The sequence below is a fragment of the Phanerochaete carnosa genome (assembly GCF_000300595.1).
Source record: "Phanerochaete carnosa HHB-10118-sp unplaced genomic scaffold PHACAscaffold_5, whole genome shotgun sequence".
In the NCBI taxonomy this organism is placed as follows: Eukaryota; Fungi; Basidiomycota; class Agaricomycetes; order Polyporales; family Phanerochaetaceae; genus Phanerochaete; species Phanerochaete carnosa.
The window spans coordinates 2,389,040-2,409,564 of record NW_006767632.1 but is presented as its reverse complement, the minus strand read 5'-3'; the positions used below and the strand labels follow the sequence as shown (position 1 = coordinate 2,409,564).

The 20,525-nt window shown below is 53.1% G+C and overlaps 7 protein-coding genes across 7 annotated transcripts; 3 read left to right on the top strand and 4 right to left on the bottom strand.

The window, feature by feature from the left end:
* Window positions 1–134: 134 nt before the first annotated feature.
* Window positions 135–1,918, bottom strand: PHACADRAFT_256591 (uncharacterized protein). The gene has a single exon (XM_007396000.1). It carries the CDS (start codon window positions 1,168–1,170, stop codon window positions 334–336), a length of 837 nt encoding a protein of 278 aa, XP_007396062.1. The 5' UTR covers window positions 1,171–1,918; the 3' UTR covers window positions 135–333.
* Window positions 1,919–2,677: 759 nt separating this feature from the next.
* On the bottom strand, window positions 2,678–5,221 carry PHACADRAFT_121574 (uncharacterized protein). The gene is made up of 10 exons (XM_007395999.1): window positions 5,095–5,221; window positions 4,835–5,036; window positions 4,704–4,779; window positions 4,578–4,643; window positions 4,344–4,520; window positions 4,182–4,289; window positions 4,041–4,128; window positions 3,825–3,988; window positions 3,541–3,768; window positions 2,678–3,486 (listed from the first exon to the last, which is right to left on the bottom strand). Exons 1-10 carry the CDS (start codon window positions 5,170–5,172, stop codon window positions 3,363–3,365), a joined length of 1,311 nt encoding a protein of 436 aa, XP_007396061.1. The 5' UTR covers window positions 5,173–5,221; the 3' UTR covers window positions 2,678–3,362.
* PHACADRAFT_161771 (uncharacterized protein) lies at window positions 5,165–6,434 on the top strand (the record flags this gene model as incomplete). Its single annotated transcript, XM_007395998.1, has 4 exons — window positions 5,165–5,180; window positions 5,450–6,066; window positions 6,120–6,221; window positions 6,276–6,434. 4 exons carry the CDS (start codon window positions 5,165–5,167, stop codon window positions 6,432–6,434), a joined length of 894 nt encoding a protein of 297 aa, XP_007396060.1.
* Window positions 6,435–6,594: 160 nt separating this feature from the next.
* On the bottom strand, window positions 6,595–10,014 carry PHACADRAFT_195790 (uncharacterized protein; the record flags this gene model as incomplete). The annotated part of the gene is made up of 14 exons (XM_007395997.1): window positions 6,595–6,857; window positions 6,916–7,084; window positions 7,134–7,313; window positions 7,370–7,539; window positions 7,589–7,646; window positions 7,698–8,209; window positions 8,259–8,422; window positions 8,478–8,712; window positions 8,780–8,843; window positions 8,894–9,175; window positions 9,231–9,344; window positions 9,402–9,660; window positions 9,719–9,777; window positions 9,838–10,014. 14 exons carry the CDS (start codon window positions 10,012–10,014, stop codon window positions 6,595–6,597), a joined length of 2,706 nt encoding a protein of 901 aa, XP_007396059.1.
* A 211-nt stretch (window positions 10,015–10,225) lies between these two features.
* Window positions 10,226–12,938, top strand: PHACADRAFT_121565 (uncharacterized protein). Its single transcript, XM_007395996.1, has 4 exons — window positions 10,226–10,337; window positions 10,393–10,893; window positions 10,947–11,351; window positions 11,397–12,938. Exons 1-4 carry the CDS (start codon window positions 10,290–10,292, stop codon window positions 12,615–12,617), a joined length of 2,175 nt encoding a protein of 724 aa, XP_007396058.1. The 5' UTR covers window positions 10,226–10,289; the 3' UTR covers window positions 12,618–12,938.
* Window positions 12,939–14,365: 1,427 nt separating this feature from the next.
* Window positions 14,366–17,087, bottom strand: PHACADRAFT_95531 (uncharacterized protein; the record flags this gene model as incomplete). Its single annotated transcript, XM_007395995.1, has 14 exons — window positions 14,366–14,751; window positions 14,805–15,011; window positions 15,060–15,163; window positions 15,213–15,342; window positions 15,395–15,530; window positions 15,582–15,739; window positions 15,798–16,104; window positions 16,155–16,164; window positions 16,219–16,362; window positions 16,414–16,532; window positions 16,589–16,629; window positions 16,682–16,702; window positions 16,753–16,795; window positions 16,857–17,087. 14 exons carry the CDS (start codon window positions 17,085–17,087, stop codon window positions 14,366–14,368), a joined length of 2,037 nt encoding a protein of 678 aa, XP_007396057.1.
* Window positions 17,088–17,601: 514 nt separating this feature from the next.
* Window positions 17,602–19,794, top strand: PHACADRAFT_95712 (uncharacterized protein; the record flags this gene model as incomplete). Its single annotated transcript, XM_007395994.1, has 12 exons — window positions 17,602–17,982; window positions 18,040–18,100; window positions 18,159–18,250; window positions 18,305–18,325; window positions 18,382–18,418; window positions 18,472–18,521; window positions 18,582–18,705; window positions 18,755–18,874; window positions 18,926–18,952; window positions 19,007–19,274; window positions 19,330–19,532; window positions 19,580–19,794. The coding sequence occupies 12 exons, from the start codon at window positions 17,602–17,604 to the stop codon at window positions 19,792–19,794; spliced, it is 1,599 nt and encodes a 532-aa protein (XP_007396056.1).
* Window positions 19,795–20,525: the final 731 nt, after the last annotated feature.

Genomic DNA, 20,525 nt, shown 5'->3' with positions numbered 1-20,525 from the left:
ATTAAGAGTGGTACGGGCGAACGGGAGCAGGGTATGAGGTGAAGGAAACAGGAAGTGCAAGCAGGGTGGCGGCTTTTATAAGGTGGACGTGTCACGCGCCTGACTCATCCACCGCCTCGAGTTGGGCCATCTCGCAGCATCTCGCTCCCGCCGTCCGTTGACCTTACACAGCACACGAGTCATAGTTCAGCCCGTTGTAGCCCGGAGAGCCCTATGTTCACGATATAGAAGATACACTCATAAATAATGATGTACATTCACGCAATACTTCTCCTACAGCTACAATGTGCCACCAAGTCCTACGGTAGAACAAACTGACCTCCCGATTTCCTGTCACCGTCTTGAACCCAGTCTATGCACGGCAACAGCGGTACATGCTACCCCCACAAAGAAACCGACGGTGATGGGGACGAGTAAGCTGAACGGCAACTGGATTTGACCTGCCCGCTTCGCCTTTGGGATGACTTCCTCCGCATTGGGGACCCTGTCCTTTTCCCATCCTTCATTCAGCAATTTGTCTATCGTTGTCTCGTTCAGCAACGCCAGGTCTTCCAGTTCCCAGGTGTTGCACACATCCGTCATCCATCCCATCCGCTTTTTGCTCAGATCTCCACCCACCCCCGGTGCTCGCTCTCTCAGCTTGCTGCGCAGCTCCCCCACCTTCTCTATCGCATTCTCTATGCCTTCGGGTAGACTATCCTCGATCTTCTTTCGAATGAGGTGTGCGAGCCGCGGGCCCTTGCCATTCGTGGAGATCATAATCTGCAGCGGCAGCCGCTTAACCTGCGAGCCAAAGTAAAAGTCGCAGTTGGGCGGGATGTCTGCGACGTTTGTGGGTATCTTGCGCTCGCGGCTCATCGCGCAGATCTCGCGAGACTTCTCCACATCGTCTATGGCGGTGAGGACCATATCTGCGCCTTCGAGGTCTTCGGGGCCCGCAAAGGTGCGGTCATGATACGTGATGCGCGACGTCGCACCTATGTATTCTTTTGTCTGTAGATGCAGACCGCTCCGAGGCGCGATGAGAGTGATTCGAGCATCGGCAATGAGGATGTTTTCAATGCGACTTGCCGCGACCTCTCCTCCGCCAACAATAAGAACGTTTTTGTCTTTGAGTTGCCAGGCAATGATCAAGGAGCCGCCGGAGAGTTTTGAGACGTCTGCAGGCATTGCAAGCCAGAGTGGTCGTCGTCTAGGCTGGTGTATCGTGCTCTGGACGCCGCTGAGCCCTGCCGGAGCGCGGAGCGCCGGTGTACCGAGATGCCATGCACGTCCCGACCGGATCAAGGATAAAGATAGTTAGAACGGAAGAGGCGATCCACGTTTCTGCAGCACGCAGAGCAGCGAACTCGACGGCGGCGAATTGTCCAGGCGTGTTTTTGTACTTTGCTGTTGCGACGACCGGCGCATTTTCTCATGCATACCATGCATGGAGCGCTCCCTAGAGCCGTGTTTGTCCTCTCAAATACCAATTGGGTCGTAACATAGCGACCGGCACGATTGTAACCAGACTGCGTGCACTTCCTATATCACCATGGGTCTAAGATATTGATAGATCAGTCCGTGTCCTTCACTGCTGCCATCACGGTGCCGTCCAACGCTGTTCCAGCAGCTGCTCGGTAAGCTAAAACTCCCTTCTTCCCCTTCCCCCCTCTCTTCCGTTCCATCACCTTCGTTCTCCTCTTCCTCCCTTTACTCCCTTCTTTCTGACCCTTTTGCGTCTTGCAGGCGCAGACGTTGACCGTCCCAGTCCTTCATTTTCCTGGCGCTCTGGCCGCCAGTCTGTCCTTACTCTCCGGAAGAGCTTCTCTCAGCAAGCACGAGTCTTGAGCTGTCGCGTTTGTTGTGCTAGTCATACCAGAAGCACTTCGTAACACATCCCTTCAGCTCTTTGGGTGTGTTCATTCGTTGTTTATGTACCCTGGGTCGTACTCACTGGATGGTAGTATTAGTAAACTTCTAACAGCTTCGAAAACATGGTGTCCAAGCGCGTCATGGCGTTCTACGGTTTCGTAGACCTTTGGCTACTAGCAGCTGGACTTCTCTCTGTGGTCATGTCCTTTGTCTGGAGGGCTCCGAACCTCATGCTCAATTTCACTATAAGCAGTCAGGACCTCACAGGTACGTCCCCCGTTCGCCTTGCTATAGTGCCCATAACCAACATTGGTTGCAGCTGGCTTGATACTCGGCATCATGCTACTCGTCACATTTTTTATCTCTCTGTTTGCCATCGCACAGCGCAATCACACTACAAGGGGCCTTATCTTCCTCAACTGGACGCTCATCGGGGACGCAATCGCCGTCCTTGTCATCGGCTCCTTCATCTGGTTCTACTCCCTGCGGCAGCGAAATAACTACTACGAGGTCTTCAAGGCACAGACACCGGCCACCCGCTTAGCAGTTCAGAACATGGTACGCTCCCCCGGACGCCCAGCCTTGAGACTCACGCTAATCTCACGTGCACATATAGTTCTCCTGCTGTGGCTATTTCATGCCTAACGACACGGTTGAGATCGGGGGGTTCTGTGCAAACCAGACCTTCGTCGCCTCTCTGTTTAACGCCACAGAGACCGACACCAATGCTTGCGTCGGCCCCGTCACAGGGTTCACCGACTTTACGCTGAACAACATCTTCACGTCAGTGGTCGCGCTTTCCCTTCGCGTTTCCGTCATCGCTAACCTGTGTGAAACTGCTCAGAACGATCTATGGCTATATGGCAATTGTCATCGCCCTGTTCACTGCATCGCTCTGTGTCATCCGTCAGGTAATGTCTTGCACCCAATTCTGCATTCCTGTCGCATCTGTTGACCGCAGCGCCACCAGCGAAACGAGTCTGAACGTTTCAAGAAGATTGACACGAAGCGCGGCGGCAAGGGTTTCGTCTGAAGACATGTCTGTGTCCATCCACTCTCACACATTCTGAAGTCCGAACACTGCCCGTGTACTTATTCAAGTATTATTGCCGCATTTATGCTTCGTTTGTTCCCTCCTGTTGCGTTCACTCTTCCGCGCCTCCGGCCAGTTTGACACTGGGCCTGGTACAGATCGTTGTTGTTTTCGTTCCTGTTAGAATGTTTTACTACCGTCCCCGGCTTCTGTGGCTTCCCTTTTTCCACTGTTGCTTGCTTGCCTGTATTTCTTTTTTCACACGCGTTGGTCAGCAAAGAATGGGAGGATTGTTGGTTGGTCGAGGAAACACGTCCAGCTATGGGCGCCTGTGTGCGTTGGTGATTGCGGGAGTAAGAAATGCTCAAGTCGAAGGATGCGAAAATGCTGATGCGAAGAATCCCAAATGCTAGGTCATTACTACAATTTGGTAGGTCGTTACAGAATTGTCCATTGGTTTGGTTGAGGGATGCGCCTACGCCGCCCATGGGTGGCTCACCAGTCGCTGGACAGAAACGAGGGCCTGGTACCGTACATTCGGGTCGGGATGCGTCATGAGCTCCATCACTCGTGTCTTCGCGTCGAGGTCGGTAAGAACCCTATTGCGAGATGTGAATATGGTTGCGGATCAGCGACATAAAACGAGAGCTTACTTCTTTCCCCGCTCATAATGCTTAACATATTGCCCAACGTCATGTGCGGCAACTGCAAGGACGACAGAATCTTGCGACTCCTTCAGGAGACGGACGAGGAGCTTCAGTTGCTCATAATCCTTGTCGTTAAGCTTGGTAACATTCTCTTTCCAGAAGAGCTCGGATTCGTGTACGGGTGTCCATGACAGGTGTCCAGACATCAGCTCTGAGCTATACTCATCGTACGTCCTGTGGATGACGCATTTGAGCGGAGTGATCAGCGAAAAAAGCAGCTATGTACGCACGTCAAACTATCGAAGCGAGCAGTCAACTCATCCTTGAGGTACTGAATATCTTCGAGGATATCCTCATCTGTCCACTTTCTTGTTGACAAATTCTTTACAAATTGTAGAACATGAGCAACAAGCATAGCAGGGAGATTGGCCTGAGGCGCTTTCGAGACGAGGTTCTGCACTAGACGTTAGGGGAGTTGTACGTCAGCTTGTGTCGATGAAACTCACCCGGAAGGTGGCTATTATGATACGGATAACTTTCTCCTTGACGGCACCTTTTGCGATGTCCGTAAGGACGGGTATAATGTCGAACTTCCTGGTACAGGAACGTATGGGTGTCATCAACAGAGTAGACACAATGACGCTTACTTGTTGATCTCCTCCGCAATATTCTGATCAAATGAGAGCAACCAGAAGCAAAAGCCGACCTGGTAGCACATCTGAGGTCCAGGGTTGTGACGCAGGATATCGACAAAACTATGGGTCGTATAACCAAGTTGAATTACGAGGACGCTAGAGGCGGCTACTCACCCTGCAACAATGGTGGGGCTGGTCCATACCACCCTACGAGCTTCCGCGCGCGGGAGAATGACTTCCAGGCATTGGACCGCGACGTCATGCTTGTGCGGCACTGGATGCGAGATGAAGGAGGTAAGGGTGCCGATGAAAGGCTGCAGGTACTGAGGGGGTATCGTGTTCGGCTCGGCACTGCGCATATCAATAAGCCACAAATATTCCCTGCGTATGTTCGGACATTGGACTCACCTCAGAAGCACGGTGAGGATCTGAGTAGCTTTTAGTTGTACAAAGTCATCCTGAGATTCCAGCATTCTATGACGACACAAACTAGGATATGTGTATGAACTACGAAACACAGGCTGGCACACTTACCGCAGTAAAGGTGTATATGGCGATTCCGCATCTGTCTCAGATGCCCTCGCGAAGAGAGCGATACGCTCCTCGTGATCTATGGCGTATAGTATCAGCACAGCATAATATCTGAAGTACGCGTTGCAACATGCCAGACAGAGCATCAGCTATCAAGACGAGTATGTTTGACTGAGTGTCAACGCGCTGCAGCTTCTTCAAAAGACGGAGGTAGAGAATGGCATATGCCTGGCCGTCTGACAGGTAGAGGGATTCCACTTTTGCTCTCGGTTGTCTATCCACCTTCTTGAGGAGGGCGAGCTCCTCGGCGGTTATCAGGTTCGCTCGCTGGTATCCCTGCACATGCCAAGCTCAGTCAAGGTCGGAGTTATTCAGTAGATTATGCGTGCAGTACCTCCCATGGTACTGGCTTGGCTCGTATTTTGTTCGAATTATCATCTAGAAATGCATTTGAAACAAGCGAGATGGACATTGTTGCAGGCCGCGCCGAGCTAGCTACGCGAGACGATGTGGATGAGTGTAAAGCTCTGTGCGCTGAGGTCACCGCCGGCGGCTAATATCAAGCGCCATTTCACGTGACTCGCATGCGCTTGGCGCCTGATTCCAGCTGTCCCCGGTTTCTCTTCCCTTGGTTCGGTCTCTGCGGTTATGTTCTCTCGGAGTGCTCTAGGAGCATGCCGAGCCTCATCAAAAGGTTAGAAATGTGCCAAATCCTCCTGCGCAGTTTTTTTGAAGCTTGTCTGCTGCAGTGCATCTCGCACAGGTCTCTCGTTCGCTGGCTACCGCTGCTGAGAGCTCGGCCTCCGTTCCACTCTCGGAAGGTGTCACAGAGGCCACCGTCGCAGCTCTTCGACCATCCTACAAGCAGGTTATCAAGAAACGCAGCGACGATACTGTTGTCCAGACCGGCATCATTCTCAACAGGAGTCCTATACTTACGCGCACCCCGACACGGCTTGAACGCGCGTATTATGCCTACATGCAACGGATCGAGCGCGCTCTCCACAATCCTGTACCAACAGAGTTTTATTTCAAGTCTGGCTCACTACTCGAAGGCATCTTCAATCGGGAGGAGAATGCGCGGGAACGGAAGGCCTGGGGCAGACCGGGTGCGAAGCCCAGGAAAGCACAGTCGTCGGGAAATGCTCTTGGGGAGGAGAACGAATCGGGCCTCCTTCCGGGAGAGGAGCCGCCACCGCAACTCATGTCCCGCATAACCGAGGCGGACCGAAAAGGCGACGTCATGAGCCTGGACAGGAAGGGCGAGAGGAATTTGTACTTGCTGGTTCAGGCGAGGGACGAGGCCGGCAAGGACGTGTGGAGGTTCCCTCAAGCCGTGGTGGGTAAGGAGGAGTTGCTGCACGAGGTGCGTCAGGTCGACCCTAGTATTGTCTTTCACGATGCAAATGTACTTTGCAGGCCGTGCATCGAGAGCTCCGGTCACCATTCGGCTTAGGCATGGACACTTGGGTTGTTAGCCGCAAGCCAATAGGTCTCTATCGTCCATCTGTCGAGCCACAGGTATGCCCTCAGCCAACCCGCTACTCAACATATTTCTCAACTATCATGGCTTAGCCTTATTTGTTCTTCTACAAAGCACATATTCTTGCAGGGCAAGCACGGCCAGACGGCAAGTCTGTCCTGGACTTCGCATGGCTGTCCAAGGAAGAGATTACACCTCGTGTCGACAAGAGCTACTGGAACGGTGTTAAGGACATGCTATCTGACTTCTAATCTAATTACCTGCTCTCGTCTGTGCAATAGGCAATCTTGCGAGTTTCAGTTGTGCTATTCCGGTCAATAGAGTGGAGATAAATTTGTTCTCAGCAACAGCAACAGCAACAGACATGACTGTACGGCAGTCTCCATATGTATGAGACCACCGTTAACCTGATCACTGCGCCTTAGAAAGTGTCCTCTTCAGAACAGCATTTTGCTTCTCCAAAGCTTCGATCTTCTCCACTGCGGCGCGCATCTTCTTGAGCAAGTACTCACCACGGCTGCTAACAGCCTTCCGTGAACCCCACCAGTGCGACGTTCCTGCCTCAACCTCCTTGAGCGTCATGAGCTCCTCCTCACAAGCCCGAACAGTCGCCTCGTTGGAGACAATAATCTTCTGATTGTAGGCAATATCCTGGATCGCGGCAAATACGGAGTCTGTTGGATATTTACCGCCGTGAGACCACAATGAAGGATGGAACGAGAAAAAGCTGACCCTGGACGAGCTTCTCGAAGACGAGTCTGTACACGGGCTTCCCCGGTTTGATGTTCGTCGGACGACCATCCTGGATATTAATCGCAATGAACTCGGCACGCTCCATCTCGCGTAAGGGGCCTTCATCACCCTTGAAGGGGAAATCTATCAGAACTTCATGGTACGGAATCTTCACGATAAAGTCAGTCTCAGGCGCATTCCATGGCGAGCATGTATACCTCAGGTTTCTTTGCAAGCTCCTTCATAAGCTTCCAGACCTGCTCTCGCGACCAAGGGAGGTTCTTCGCATCTTCTGCGTCGTCTCCGAAAGCGTTCTTCCGCAGCTCGCTGACGCCCCGAGAGATGATGTCGTCCACAGCTTGCTCGACGGTCATACCGCTCCGAACTTTGTGAATCAACTGACGGCACCAGGTAAGAACGCATCTTTGCAAGCAGTGCTGCCGGGTGGACTTACGCTTTCGAGGTCGGCGGCACGACCGCCGAGTCGCTCGATGTACGAGAATTGCTCCGGCTTAAAGTCGATCTCGACGCCGGCATCATGGAGCTTCTGTTTGACGAAGCTGAGCGCGCTACCACTGTCGGCGTCTGACAGCTGGATCAAGTTCAGCGGCTTCGAAGGCAAAGCTGTTCGCGCAGTAAGAATGAGGTACCCAAGAGAGGGCGAATGGCAAACCTTTTGCTAGCCGTTTGGCGTTCTCGCGGTTATCGCTGACGACAACTACGTGTGCAACCTATGTTTTGGAAAATTAGTAGTAACCCTGAAGCACGACACGTCGGCGCACCTCGCCTTCAACAAGGCTAGCGGCCCACTGCGAGACGACGTTCAGCAACTCTTCACGTCTCGCGCCTCCACCCTTGGACTCGAAACCCCGGAGGATTACAATTGGCATCGCCTCGATGGCCTGTGTATCCTCAGACTGCGACTGCTTGCCTTCCGCACTGCCGTTTCCAGTCGAAGTGGCGTTATTCTCTTGCGTATCTTTCTCGTCAACCGCATTATTCACATTCATTGGCTTCACTTCAGCGTCATTCACGCCGAGCCGCTCGTCCCCAACACCGAGCTCACTCATGACACCATTGCCTGCGACGCAGTCCAGTCTTGGGTCGTGCCAAATTCCCATGCGGATGCGTTCCTGCACTTTCGCCTCTTGCTCGGCGATGAGCTTGCTGACTTGCTCTTCCTCGAGCCTCCGAGCATGCCGTTTACGATAGTTGACATTCACATCGCGCAGAGCCGCGCCGACGACCTCGAGAATTTGTTTCAGCTGATCGGGTAGCGAGGTGCTTAAACCGGCTACGGAAAGCGTGAGGGGAGCGCCAGCAGTTATGAATGCCAAACATACCCTTTTGACCAATCAGGCCAACGCTTGCGAGGTCAATAAGGCTGCTCATGGAGCTAAGGAATGAGAAGACCGGCCAATAACCTGTCTGGTTCGCCAAACCTGTGATCAAGGCGGTATCTGAGCTTGCTGCACAGAGGGCTCCGACATCTATGGTCAAAGCAGGCCTAACTACTGTTCAGCGAGCGTATTGATGTTGGAAGCTTAAGAGGAGGGCAGTACCTATGGGTATCCTTGAGCATGGCGGATATCATACGGCTCTTGCCACTGCCTTGCGGGCCATGAACAAAGGCGACAGTGCTAGGCACGTCAGTGAGATATCGATTCAACTGTCCTGCAGCGTCTTCTCGCTCCTTCCAGGCATTGGCCCGAATTAGAGCCGCATCAGATTCATCTGAGGTGGTCAAGTAGAAGTGGTCGATCGTATTTGAGCGGAGCCATTTGTAGAATTTGTACTCTACAAAAACACGATGAGAATAGATCAGATCATCGAGTCGAGAGCATGACCGGCAGAAGAAACCTACCCTTAAGATCAAACCAGTCATTCAGCTTGCCCTCAACCATGAAGACTCGGACGGGATCAAATATCTGTAATCATTATTGCCAACCATGGTGACTGGAGTGGAACTGCAGCTCACAGTGTATGTCAGGGACCCAAGCAAGAAGATAAATATAGGCAAGAATATTTTCGGGTGGTTGGAGATATAATCGCGGATAACATGAGCCTGAATGGGCCGCTGATACTTAGCCCTGAGACGAGTCAGATTAGTCGACGAGGGCTCCGGAGGGACTGCAAGCCCATGGATGGTATTGCGAGCTATCGCAGCCGAGCGTACATGACGGAAGGTGACAATAGCCGAACGCAAGGACCCTGCTGGAGGAGGTGTGGGTGGATCAATGGTTATAATTCGACCGAAAGGCTATCCAATATAAATAGTCAGACGGAGAATATTTGTGGACACCGAGTGATCTCACCCGTAAAAGATCAAAAAGAGTCTCCTCTCTAAGGTCAGAGCCTTCGAAGGAAATCCTGACAATGGTGGAAGCGTAGTAGTTCATGTCCTGAGAAATAGTATCACCAAAGCTCATCTACCAGATGGATTGAGCACTAACTTCTCGCCAAGGTTTGCCTCTGACAAGCCACACGTTTCCTTGAGGCACACCTATCCAAGAAGGTACGCCGCCACTCTTCGCAACATTGTCCCTGAGTTCTTCCAAGATTTTCCTCAGAGCTTCATCTTCGGGAGCGCTCGGATCATAGCCAAACTTGGCGAAGACACCACCATCTTTGTGGTGTGGCTCCACTGACTTGAGCTGAAACCCACAAGTCTTCACAGAACTGAGAAGAGCGGACACTCTGTCAAGTAGAGTCTCTTCTCGGAAGATGCCGATGTAATGGCGAAGACTATGTGCAGCAAGTAGAATGAGAGTTTGAAGCTATGCTGCATTTTCAATGGACTTACTCCAGGGTGCCTAGTCGAACAGGAAACACGGAGTCAATGAAGAGCCATCCTTCGCGAGACTGAGCAGAATTTGTGACTCGTGAGCGTAAGTGATACCGCACATAACGGACAGTACATACCGGAACGACCGTGTGCTCTTCCTCCTCCGCCCTCGATCTTTCTCCTGCAGATGTAGTAGCAGAAAGGAATCTGACTCTGCCACGGCTAGTGACAGCTCTGGCTCGCTGCCAAACTAATCGCTTGTCGACAGCGTGCAAACGTGCCTGCCTGGCAATGGCGGCAGAGAGATGAGACATGGGTTACGGGTGTGTGTACGCTCGCATGAACCGAGAAAGTGGTGGTAGCGGAAAAGGCTTGTTCAGGGACGGAACGTCGGCGTTGAAATGACCAGCGGCGGAAGCAGAGAGTGACGTCAAATCCATTTACGGCATGCAAAACCTTTAGATCCTAACAAGCACAAATAGACTTTTCATAAGCGCGCGTGTGCTGCCTGTAGCCTGCGACGCGACTCACACAATCTCCTTCCAGCTCTCAGCTCTCAGCATCGGCTACTTCTACTGAACGTCACAAAATGGAAGGGCCATCCCAGCTGTTGTCGTTGAAAGTTATGCGGGTCTCTGTGCGTGAGTCAACTGCGGCGCTTGCAACCCATCAAGGCTGAATGTGAAGCACAGCGACCTGCACTTGCCGCGGCATGGACACCCTTTTACTCGAGCTCACCGTCATTTTCTGCGCACTCTACTGCTTCAGTCATATCACTACAGGGCAAGACACCCCTGCCTGGTCACCCCAAGACCCTCCGCGATTTGACCCACATCTCAGAGATGCTCACTCTTCCGTCCGCGTTTGGTGCAATCCAGCTGGGTGAAACGTTCTCTAGCTGCCTCGTTGTGAACAATGAAACGTCAGGGGAGATTGAAACAGTTACGCTCAGAGTAGAGATGCAGACCGCCACGACTAAGCAAGTTTTGGCCGAATACGGAGGACCGGACTATCGACTTGCTCCAGGAGATGCAATGGAGAACGTGGTTCATCATGAGATTAAGGAGCTTGGGCAACATGTCTTAGCTTGCACTGTGTCATATCATCTCCCTCCAGGACACAAGCCTGTGCATCCCGCTGGCGAAGGACACGACCCCGGTATCCAGTCATTCAGGAAGTTCTACAAATTCGCCGTGGGTAATCACGATCTGAAATCGTTATATAACCTTCTCAGTCTGGAATATAGGTAACCAACCCTCTGTCTGTTAAGACCAAGGTTCACGTACCGCGTGCACCGTCGGCATTGCTTTCCTCTACGGAACGCGAGAAGGTCTTCCTCGAAGTGCACACACAGAACCTAACACCGGATGCCATGTGGCTCCAGAGGATGCGCTTTGAGGCGGTCGAAGGATGGAATGTACAAGATGTCAATACATTGCTCGCCCCACACAACAAAGACGGTGAAACAATATTCTCGGATTCCATGGCGCTCATGCAGCCACAAGACACTCGGCAATATCTTTACATTCTATCACCAAAAGAGCTGTCCCCATTTCCCGTTAACCACTCCCCTGGTTCTATCATACCTCTTGGCCGACTGGACATCTCATGGCGTTCCGCATTTGGTGAACCTGGTCGCCTCTTGACATCGGTAAGTCGTCTTTGGTCGAGACTGCCTTAGCTCACCCGTCTCTAGATGTTATCTCGCCGTATACCCCTCATACAGGGAACAGGATCCGGTCAAGCACCGGCACCCCCGCCCAAGCAACTTGTCTCCGCCTTGCCCCTGCATCTTCAACGTTCAAACACCACGGCAAGCGGAGCTGGTACTCCGCCAAGAGTAGGTTCCCCTCAGCTTGGACAGCGTCCCATGAGTCCGCCCACCACTGGGAGCGCACCTGCCCCATACCGACCAGGATCGCCTTTCCGTACGCGGATTGGCGCAGGCTCCTTGTCCAACCTGCCACAGTCTCCAACTGTGGTCGCCGCTCCTCTGCCTAACCCGGCTGTGCGTAGAACAGATGAGATTGTTGATGCCCACCTTGTCGTTGCAAGTATAACGCGAGATCATATATGCTTGGAGAAGCCGTTTAAGATCGGCTTCATCGTCACCGTATCAGCACCTGTAGCCTCTTCCGTCGTCGGACAACCTCGTAAACAGCGTGTCCTCTCGTTGGTAGTACAACACGTTCAGCCCGCCCGTCCCGTTACCGCTCCTGCTCCAGCCGCTCCAGCGCCCTCTACTATCGACACATGGTCACCACGAGTGCCGTCCTCCGGATTTTCTACCCCTTCGCCGTACGACACCCCCCACAGAGGGGACTTCCCGGACACTCTAGCGCAAAGGTTGACGTATGCCTCGCCACGAAAGACGGCGTCTGATGTAGCGAGCGATACCGACGCCGAGACAGACGGTGGCGATCTAACTCCAGCTCCTCCGACAAGAGAAGAGCGTATCACAGTCGTGCTTCCGCCGCCGTTTGCCGTCGCGGATTCCTCTACCAAGGATCAGCCGCGCCCCCAGGACGTCAGGTTCCTTGGCCCCTCCGCGGTCTTCCTGCCTCAACTACGCTTACTGGGTCTCCAGACTAGCGGGACCGACGATCCGAGCACGCCAGGCCATCGCCACAACCTGAGCGAGAGCAGCGTTGAAAGCGAAGCTGACAGTGATATGCACGAGACGCTCGTCCCCCGGCTCCCGCGCACACTGGGCTCACAAGACTTCGAGCTTGAGTTCGTGCCATTGAAAGCAGGCTTTGCAACGGTAGGTGGGCTGCGTGTCATGGTAATAGAGGATCGGGTCGTCGAGGGAGAGGAAGCGCAAGGGAGCGAACGGCTTATTTGTTTGCCGGAGGCTAGGACTTTGAAGGAATGGGATGTGGTTGCAGAGGTGTGGGTAAAGTCGCGAGAGGACTGAGGTAGGGTTAGGTTGTTTAGGTGTGAGGATAATCCGTTGCACCCGTGTTATAGGCACTCACCTGTTGCGTTCTAACAGAATATTTACTGGTATTCCTGGATGCATTTTTTTGCCCTTAGGCTTTGAGTAAGCGCACGCATATACAACAATGACTGATCACTCATCTGCGCAAAGTGCGAGTGCCATTCTTGGGATTCTGCGCAAGCTAGTTTCCCCACCAGACAGATATTGCTACCACGTCTGGTGCGTACTTATCCTGAGGACCACGTAAAGGTCTGCGCATGGCCAGAGGTCGAATAACGACTAATCGATGTCTCTGCCTTCCCTCAGGGGAGACACTGTCTGGCCACTGTTGTTGATATGCAGTCAGCCTCAGCGAGACATGCCAGAACTAAACATTGAGCTTACGAGCCGAGCAGCGTCCCGTGCCGACCAAGAGGCGGCGAGACAGACTAATCAGACCTGCCCCACCACGTCCTGGTCCCTCGGTCTTGATCTTTGGCCTCTCGGCTAACCAACGTGGTCGGGACCTAAATATACGTCAATTTACAAGGATGAACACAGACAAGCAGACGGCCAGCCAACGGAGGAGAAGCGATTGAGCGAAATATTATGCCATACGCACCTAACGGCTACTCGGATCCGCTCCAGAAAGGCTTTCAGACGAATGACTCCCGTGGATGTTGCCGCATCGCACGCCAGCCATCCGCCCTCTTTACCCTCTGGATCGGGCCCTTCGCCTTGCAGGCCCGCCCGCCAGAGACTTTTTCAGCAGAGCCTTGAAGCTACCGACGTACGCAGGCGCTGCCACATCGCACGCACAGCACGGAACGTCAGCGCCCCCCGACCCCGCAGAAATAGGCTCTACCGGCTCAGCCCTTCTAAATTTCTTACACCTGCCCGGATGCCCATGCCCGGTGCCTCATATTCTGACGCGTGGGGGCGGCGTTGAGCGAGAGCAGGCTCGGCTGTGCCGAGTAGACGAGCCACCTGTCGAGGTCCATGCCAGTCGGCGAGCTCAACTCGCGGTCTTTGATCAAGACAGGCATCCCTGACTCGCTGTTCTTCGGCGAATACAGCACCTCGATATCGTCATCGTCTACGTCGCTCGAGAACGCTGAGATGAGCGAGCCCTGGGGACGCGCAAGCGCCGGAGGCTGGCACGCGATGCCGAGCGGTATCTTCGCCACCTCCTCCGCGGCCCATGCTGCGAGCTCCTCAAGCGGGCTTCTGCGTGCGACGACGATCTCCTCGTCCGGCGTCGCCAGCGGGCGGTAGCGCACGAGCGGCTTGCGCTGTGCCTCTGCGACGGGGATGAGCTTGTGGCGCTCCTCGAAGCCCTGGCCGAGGTTGTAGGAGCAGACCGTCACGGTGAGCTTCTTCTCGGCCTTGTGACCAACGAGTTTATGGGTGTTGAATAATCGCATGATTGGCTATGTGTTTTAAGTGCACGTGTGCTATGAGGCTAGTGTGGGTAGATGTATGCAAGATACGGAGAGAAGATGGAGGTGACTTCGGTCTCTTTATGTTACGTTAGGTCGAAGCGGCTGACAGCCAGCGGATCTTCCGGTTTACCCCTTTGTAGCCCTTGCGGAAGAAGCAGCGACGACGTCCGGCACTTACAGCCGTCCCGAAGATCCTTCCGAAGCTGACGTTGGAAGCACGACACATACGGTAGCCAATGGAACCACTCCCCTCCCATATTTCCTATTCCGAGCTGTTATCTTACATGGTATCTACCCAGCTTCCTAGTTTCTTCCTTCGTCCTTGAACCGTCCATCGACGATGGGGTGTATAGTGACCAAGTCTTCCTCCGAAACGTCTAGACTTTCCTGCTCTTCCTGCTGAACATGCGGCTTGCGCTTGCGGATGCTACCTCCATCAAAACAGTCTACAATGCTCATGTGTTCCTTCTCCGTAATCCGGATGTGGTCCTTGTAGTGTCCTCGCGACCAGCGCAGTGCCCTGAGTGCCGCATGGCGCCACTTGCCGGCAATGCTTGGTTTTGCGTATTTGAGGTAGCGGTCTTGTCGGTTCTTCTCGCGGTCGATGACTTCGTTCGTCGCCACGTTGAGGAGTCTCTCAATGCGCTCCTGAGACTCCATGCGGGACATATGTTGAATGAAACGGCAGCCTACAGTATTATCAGAGCGCGCTATGGGTGAGCAGCGACAGAGTGAGACTCACCGAGCAAGTATTTTCGGACGATAGTACTCATCATCTGACCGCTCTCGTCATCAATGAGATACTTCTGATTTTTGAACGCCTCGTATCCGTCGTGTCCTTGAGCCATGTATTCTCGTGTAACGAAACAGTATTTCCGGCCGCCCTTGACACGCTTGACTTCTTCTCGGTCTACAAGCCCTCCTGTGGGGCTGTTCGTCTCCTGTACCGCTGAAGTTGGTGTAGTACTGCCGCTGTGGAACGGTGTCACGGCACCACTACCACCGGAGGGCTCTTGGGTGAGCCACACCCCTAGCACACGTTGACCGGCCGGGCGGCGAGAGTCCCAGGAGACACGGAACCCAGAGATGATTGGGAATCGGCTGTGGTCGGGGATGAGCTGAGTCGAACGACGCAATTAGAGTATTTTACCCCTCTTGGGCAGGCCATGTCTGCAGACCAGCCTCGACCGCAGCCCAAAGAGTCTCGCCGTCTATCTCAAGCACGATGATCGGATCCTCAAACGGCAGAATTTCCAGGATATCACCGAGAGTGACTACACCTGGGCAGCTTTTATGTGAGATGCACAAGCTTCTGAGGAGGGTAGGCCTTACCAGGGCCGTAGACCGAATCGCCACGAATAGTACCGCCACAGATGAAGACACCATTAGTCCCGTTGTAGCCTTTCAGACACAGTGAATCGTCGTATGCATGTCTGAGGACGTCAGCGAACCAATTGCCTGAGGCCGACTGTCATATTGTTCAGGACATATGGCACACAAGCAAAAAAGAGAGGCTTACCTCCTGGATCCGGACCTTAGCCGAACGGCAGTCCAGCTCAACTTCGGTTTTGCAGACTGGGGCCTTTAACGTTTTTGACACTGACTGTAACAACCCCTCCAGGAGCTTGGTCATGCGCTCGCTCGATTGACTCCCTGGTTGCGTCCTGTGTCTCTTACCTGCGGAGTTCACTGTCAGTAATGGTGGGTTAAGACATAGGCCTCTGGCACGGCCTACCTTGGATGCTCTTGATGAGCTTCTTTCGGACGCTGCCTTCCGGAGTATTCTGAAGCTCGAGGGTGAATTCACTGAGATCACGGAAGTCAGTCCCACTCTTGACCACAAGCACGTCTCCGTGGTCTTCTTCTGCCCCAAGCACCTCGAGGTTCACGTCATATCCCTCCCAGGAAGTGACGCCCTTGGAGATGTAGTAGAGGTGATCATGGCCACCCATAATCAGATCCACGCCGTGCTTCGTAGCTGTTGAGTTCTGGTCTTGGACGGCCGGAGAATGGGCGTTGAGGTCTTTCGCGAGTTTGACATCCTATAGCGAGGGTTAGAAGCGACTGCGGTATTTGAACGCCTAGCACAAACACTGGGTATGCTAAAGCCTGCAATGAGTGATTCATATGAGTAGCTTCCCACAAGACATCCCTACCGAGCATGGGTTAATGCAAAGATCACATCGCACTTGTGCTCGCCATTCGGGTCTCGTAGCCGCTTCGATAGCTCCACGCTCACTTCGACCATGTCTCTGTATTTGAAGTTCGACGGCCAAGAAGGGACAGTCGCAATCCATTCTCTGGAGACAAGTGTAAGCCGCAGGACTTAGTTATGAGCGTTAAGAACACACTTCTCAACCAGTCCGATCACACCAATACGGACTCCGAGCCTCTCTAAGACGGCATACTCCAGCAGATACTCTGGGACCCGACTCGTCTCGGTGTCAACGATATTGCTGAGTAGCCAAGGCTGTGCAGCGGCACTCAGTGGATACGAGGTTGAGACGCTTCTGGGACACCTCTTACGAAAGTTGTGTCCCGGATGAGCTCTGACAAGTGTGGGTATCCTGGTAGACCTCAGCACAAAATTCGTGAACCTCGGGTAGAGGAGCTTCTCACCGAAATCAAAATCGTGATTGCCTGATCGCAAGCTCAATATCCGGGAATACAAAAGTAGTGTTAACACCAACCTGTTACAGAGACGTCTGGAGCGATCTCGTTCACGACTGGGACCTGTTACTCGTAGACAGATATTTGGTCTTCTGCTCAACCCTTAGACTTGCGTAGGACACACCATATGGCTCCCTCGAGTTACAGAGCTTTCGGTGGACGGCGAGAACACATCTCCTGAGAAGAGAACTAGCCCCTCTCTCTTCCCATCTGGCCGCTGAGCCCATTGCTCGCGTATATTGTCCAGCATAGCTGTCCACTGCGTGACATCGATGGTGTCTTTCGCCGACGGCGATGGCTTAAACGGCTGCACGCGATAGACATCGTTGAAGTGTAGAATTGGTAGAGTGACCATTATGTACGCAGAAGACTCGTCGGACGAGCAGATGGTGAATGAAGGTCAAGAATGATTGCGGCCACGGCGATTGGCGAGATCGACAGTGACGCTGGCGGTAGCTTCTGGAGAACGGGACCGATGCGCATATTTCCTATGTTAGAAAGAGGCGCATCAATTGGATCACGCGCTTGACCCGTACGACCGTCGGACATCGTCCGAAAGGGATCACAGGAGGCCACAAGTCTCGTCTCGAGGACACTCGCAGTGGACTCTTCCACCAGTAAGTACGCATATAGCGATCTGTCATCTCTCCTCTTCGACCAAGACTATTTGGATGCACAGCGAGCTCCGTGGATTAACTATGGCGAACGTCGCAAAAGCTTTTGCGCTACGCTTACAGCGTGCATCCCTGCGGGCGATGGAAACAGCAATGACACCTCGCGCGGTGACAGCATTCCCGCAGGCTAGGTGGCGCTTCGCATCGACGTCGTCTAATGGCAGGCCCCAAGCACCAGCAGCCAGCAATAATGCCATGTTGCGGGGCATACTTGCAGGGGTCGGCTTATCACTTGCTACTGTGCTTGTTTCATACAGAACAGGCCTTATCTCAATCACTGGAGAGTCCGCGCAAGGAAGCTTGCAATCTCGCCATCCCACCAAGGAGGAAGTCCGGAAGGCTATCGAGGAGCTTCGCGCCGCTTTCGTTGACAAGGAAGCAGTGTCCACAGATCCCGATGTTCTGACGACATACGGCTCATCACCAAATTCCTATCACCCTGAGTCCCCTCATGCAGCAGTTGTACATGTCATGAGCACGGAGGACGTGGTCAAAGTGGTGAACGTCGCGCGAAAGTATCGCATCTCAGTGGTAACCTACGGTGGTGCCACGAGCTTGGAAGGTCACTTTTCGGGGGTGAGTGCACAGCACAAATGTTGCATTTCTCCCTAACTTTTTTTTTTTTTTTGGCAGGAGCATGGGAAGAGCATCTGCTTAGATATGGCTGGCATGGACAAAATTTTGCAGATTAATGGTATGTGAAAAATCATCTTGCACTAGTATTGTTTCCTCCGGTAGTAAATGTGTCCTAGAGGCCGATGGTGACCTTATATGTCAAGCGGGGGCGCGTTGGGAAGATATCAATCAAGAACTGAAGGACAGGGGTATCCCGCTGTTCTTCCCGGTAATTTTCGCCTATACTAGCTTTCCCAAATCGATGCTAACAGATAACTCGAAGCTGGATCCAGGTCCGGGGGCGGTACGAGCTACTCCGTGCTATGAAAATGCAGGTTTTTATGAAGTTATAAATTGCAGACTATCGGAGGAATGATTGGAACGGGATGCTCAGGAAGTAAGCGGTGGCTGGCTCCAGGACTATCAGGACGAGCTCATGAGTTTCTCCAGCGAATGCTGTTCGTTATGGCACTGCTCGTGCAGAATGGTTTTTAAACATGGTAAGTACCCGAGCGGTTTTCAGATGGGCCTTCGCTGTGGCTCACGAATAACGCAACTAGACTGTGGTCCTACCGAATGGCAAAGTAATCAAGACGCGTCGACGGGCACGCAAGTCGTCTGCCGGCTTTGATACTTCAAAACTCTTCATCGGTGCAGAGGGTACGCTTGGCGTTGTTACTGAGGGTACGTGAAACAGTGACTTTTGGTATGGTCACAACCAAACTTGTCTCAGCTACTATTCGTCTCGCCCCTGTTGTCCCAAACAAGGTCGCCATGGCACAGTTTCCGGACGTTGAGCGCGCCGTCAGTGCGGTTCAGGAAATCCTCAACACGCCGTATGGGCCCCAAATCCGTAAGTAGCACTTGTTCGTCGCGGCTTCAGGTTCATACGATCTTATTCTAGAGTGTGCCGAGCTGGTCGACGATCATAGTGAGTTAAGTTGTGCTTTTCATTATTGTCGCTTTAACATTAGGGTTCCTGTAGTGATGGCCGCGATTAACACCGCCGGCCTCGCCTCGAAGTCATACCCTGTCCGTGATACGCTGTTCTTCAAGATTCAGGGCACACCCTCCACAATCAAAGATGCGGCTGAGTCCATTAAGAAGATCACCAGAAAGCACGGCAGCCAGCAGTTCGAGTTTGCCCAATCAGAGCAAGAGGCCGCGGAGCTCTGGGAGAACCGCAAGTACGCTTTGACGAGCACCATCGCCAGTGGTGGTGAGGGTGCACGTGTTTGGACGACGGATGTATGGTGCGTGTTCCTGGGATACAGCATATCAGATGGCATCTAAAGGATTGTGTGCCAGCGTCCCCGTCTCGAAGCTTCCTGAGCTGGTGTACGAGACAAAGAAGGACCTTGCGGCGTCTAACTTACGCTCGACTATTGTCGGACATGTTGGCGACGGCAACTTCCACGCTTTAATCATCTTCAATAGCGACGATGAGCTTCATGTCGTCAGTGAGATCGTTCATCGCTTAGTCCACCGCGCCATCGCCATGGATGGAACCTGTGGGTGCCGCACATACCCCCCTTTTCAGGTATTGACGTTGCGTTAGGTACCGGCGAGCATGGTGTTGGCGTCGGCAAGAAGATATACCTTACTGAGGAACTAGGCGAGGACACCGTCGAACTTATGCGTACGGTCAAAAATGCTATCGATCCTTTGAACATTATGAATCCGAGCAAAGTTGGTTCCTCTCTCTTAACAACGCAAAGTACTCACAAGCCTGCCCAGCTGTACCCCGACTCTAACGACAGTGGTAAGAAATGATGAGGCTGATGAGGCTGGACCAGCGCGCGATTCACGAGCTATGGATAGGTGGTTATCTCTGTATTTTTTTGGATGTCTAGTGAACTACTCAACCAAGCTGGGCTGAAAATAACGACGCAATGCTTAGAATCGTCTTCCATGGCGTGCCGACGGCGGCCGCGGCGGGCCAGACAAGAGTATAGTCAGTAATTTCACGCTCAGCATTTGAACCAACATCATGCATGATGCAGTGTACACTGAGTCCTAAGCTTGTAGTGAGTACACTCACTAGATACGTGTAACGTTCACCAATACTTCCGAATCCCACCACCCACACCCACACCCTACCGGGTCAACCATGGCGATCCAAGGGGGGCTGCGGTGGGGATATCGGGCAGGACTTTTCGTCGTACAGGCATCGCCGTGTCGTCCATCGGGCTGGTGCGCACGGTCGTCGCCCAAGGTCACGACAATGTGACTGGCGATCCTGTTGGTATTCGTCCAACACCAACGGAAAAGTGACTTGACCCGACGCATCGAGCGCGTCTGACTGCCTCAAGCGCAGTACTGAGTATATATACCAGGTTGGCTCTTGTTCTCTTTGGCTTTCTCGATGCGTGAATCCTCCAGATATATTGCAGGGCCTCCGTTGGCGTGTGTAGATGTGGCTTGATTTTGCGCGTGTGGATATCCGCTCCTTGCCGTCCAGACGGTACTGGGGTCCCCAGATAATTATGGCTTTATTGTCCGCT